Source organism: Gracilinanus agilis, chromosome 3, assembly GCF_016433145.1.
Source record: "Gracilinanus agilis isolate LMUSP501 chromosome 3, AgileGrace, whole genome shotgun sequence".
Classification (NCBI taxonomy): Eukaryota; Metazoa; Chordata; class Mammalia; order Didelphimorphia; family Didelphidae; genus Gracilinanus; species Gracilinanus agilis.
This window is the reverse complement of record NC_058132.1, coordinates 477,861,827-477,864,697: the sequence shown is the minus strand read 5'-3', so window position 1 is coordinate 477,864,697 and position 2,871 is coordinate 477,861,827. Positions and strand designations below refer to the sequence as shown.

General features: G+C 44.9%; 1 protein-coding gene across 2 annotated transcripts in view; it reads right to left on the bottom strand.

Moving 5' to 3' along the window:
• ASMTL (acetylserotonin O-methyltransferase like) overlaps positions 1-351 on the bottom strand; it is a 45,702-nt gene extending 45,351 nt beyond the window's left edge. For both annotated transcript variants that reach the window (XM_044670396.1, XM_044670397.1), the window contains exon 1: positions 259-351. In XM_044670396.1, the coding sequence (XP_044526331.1) occupies positions 259-351 (93 nt within the window). The remainder of the gene's footprint in view (positions 1-258) is intronic.
• Between the last annotated feature and the right edge of the window lie 2,520 nt (positions 352-2,871).

The following is a 2,871-nucleotide window of genomic DNA, read 5'->3' as shown; positions in this document are numbered from 1 at the left end:
GGCCGCTACCTTTCCAGGTTGGGGGGGGGGGGGCTGGAGGGCGTCAGCCTCCTAGGGGGAGGGAGGCCAAACTGAGGTAACGGGAAAAGGGAGGGGGCGGCCGAGTCTCCGAGGCGCAGCTGCGGCCTAGGAGTCGCAGCAGACACACGCCTCCCCTCCCCCTCTTCCCTGGAGCTAGATCCTCCATGCCCCCAGCGGAGCGAGGTCCTCGCCTGCTCCCCCGCCGCGGAGCCCCTGCCGGAGCGTGAGCGGACTCACGGCGCTGTTGAGGATCTCCTGTCTCCGCGGAGAGGCACTGGCCAGTACCACGCGCTTGCCAACAAGCTTTCGGATCACCGGGCACAGCACCATGGCTGACGCCGACGCGGCTGCGGCAGTAGCTGCTCTGGGAGACCTAGGCAGCGGCAGCTGAGCAGCTCTGCTGGGGAGGAGGAGGAGCTGAGGGGGAAGGGAAGGGAATAGAAAGCCCGGCTTATAAACGTCCCGGAGAGGCCCCTCCCCTCCCTTTCCCGGGCGTTTGCCCAGGAGGGCTCTAACCCGGGACCCGTATGTCTATGCCTAGCCGCGAGGGTGCGCACTCTGCGAACTTTTTTCTGGCTGCTAAGTCCGGCCCGGAACCTGCAGGATCTGAGTTTATTAAATCTTGCCTGGAGACTTTTTAATTGTCGCTATGGAACCCCGGGCCAGCTCCGACTTTCGATCTTATATCTAAAATGGGAATAATAAGAGCATCTACCTCCCAGGGCGGTTAGGCGGCTATATACTTAATGAAAAAGTACCTGGTGAACTTTAAAGTGTGATATAAATGTTTATTATTGTTCTTGGGAAGCCCTCAGGCCTTGGCTAGAGCTTTCCAAAGACAACAAAAAGCTTATTCTACACTTGCTAGAATTCTGAGGGAGATGGGAAGGTTAGGTGAGATGCTATTGTTATAATTGGAAAGGCTTCTAGAGGCCATCTGAGCCATTAACTTCCATTTTATAGAGGAGGGAACCGAAATTAAGAAAGGTTAAATGACTTGCACAGGCCGCTTCAGATGTAGAATTTCAACTCTCATCCTCGACTCCAAATTCAATAATTTTTTAAAATTGTATAACAGTACTACTACTAAAAACTAACATTATGTAGCATTTACTATGTGCCAAGGACTTTACAATAATTATTTCACTTGCTCTCTCTACAATCATGGCATGTTGAAACAATTATACCCATTTTACTGATGAAGACAATGAGGCAAACCGAGGTATAAAGCTAGAAAGTGCCCGAGCCTGCATTTGAATTCAGATCAGCCTGACTTTAAGCCCAATTACTCTACCCACTGTGCACCTAGGCTGAGGTCCCTGAAAGAATGACTCCAAGGGGCTGCCAGGTGGCTCAGTGGATAGAATGTCAGGCCTGGGTTTGAGAAGACCAGAGTTTCAATCTGACCTCAGACACTTCCTAGCTGTGTGACCCTGGGCAAGTCAACGTCAGTTTCCTCAACTGTAAGATAGGGATAATAATAGCACCTACCTCCTAGGTTGTTTTGAGGAACAAATGAGATAATACTTGTAGGCATACATACACATAGACACATAGTATGTATCTAGTGGGAATTATATAAATGTGCATGGTAGATATAACATGTAGTGTTATTAGTTGGTCATGTCCAACTTTTTGTGGCTCCATTTGGGATTTTCTTAGCAAAGATAGGTCAAAGCAGCTTGCCATTTTCTTCTCCAGCTTATTTTACAGATGAGGAACTGAAATAAACAGTGTTAAAGGACTTGCCCAGGGTTACAGAGCTAGTAAATATCTGAAAAGCCTCATCTGAACTTTCCAATCACCCTAGCCTCTGGCCTAATGGGTCTTTCCCAAACTTCTCTGAACTAAAACCTGGCTGTTGCTCCCCCAACTTTTTTCCTAAAATCTATTTAAGCACCCCTTTTTTTGCAGATCACCAAAGTCCCAATGCTTCAGCTCTGCTTAACTTCCAAGATTATAATTTCTTTGCCCATATTAAAGACTTGTTATTAAAACTACTTTTGCAGTTCTGTATTTTTTTTTTCAGGTCGGCAGTAGAAATTCAGCAAGTAAAGAGAGAGAGAAGGTAAGAAATTCTAAGGATATAGGAAACTATGAGCAGAGGCACAGAATGGGGGCAAGTATGGAATGGTTGCAGAATTCAGTTTAAAAGCCATGGAAGGAAATCATATAAGCTAAGACAAAAGAGGCAGGTTGACATTAGATTTTTGAGGACATTAGTCAAGGGAATTTGGACTTAGTAGTCTGAAAGGGAACATTGAAAGTCTTTAATTTAAATAAACATTCATTCAGCGCTTACTAGGTGACAGTGGTTTCAATTGTGTCTGACATTTCATGACATTATTTGGGGTTTTCTTTTTTAATTTGAAAAATTTTTAAATATTTTCCATGTTTACATATTTCATTTTCTTTTCCTCCCCTTCCCACTCCAGAATCCAATAAGCATTTCCACTGGGTTATACAAATGTTATAACTTGATATCTATTTCCATATTGTTCATTTTTGCATTAGAGCATTCTTTTAAAACCCAAACTCCCATCATTTGGGATTTTCTTGGCCAAAATACTGGAGTGGTTTGCTATTTCCTTCTAATCATTTTAAAGATGAGGAACTAAGGCAAATAGGGTTAAGTGACTTATCCAGTGTCACCCAGCTAGTAAATATCTGAGGCTGGTTTTGAACACAGGTCCTCTTGATTCTAGGGCTGACATTCTATCCACTGAACCCAAATCCTGGTTGCCCAAATCCTGGAGGTACACATATGAACAGGAAAGACAGTCCTTTCCCTCAAGTAACTTACAATCTTGTGGAAACTGAAAAGGGGGTGCAAGGAAGTGGGATGCTCCA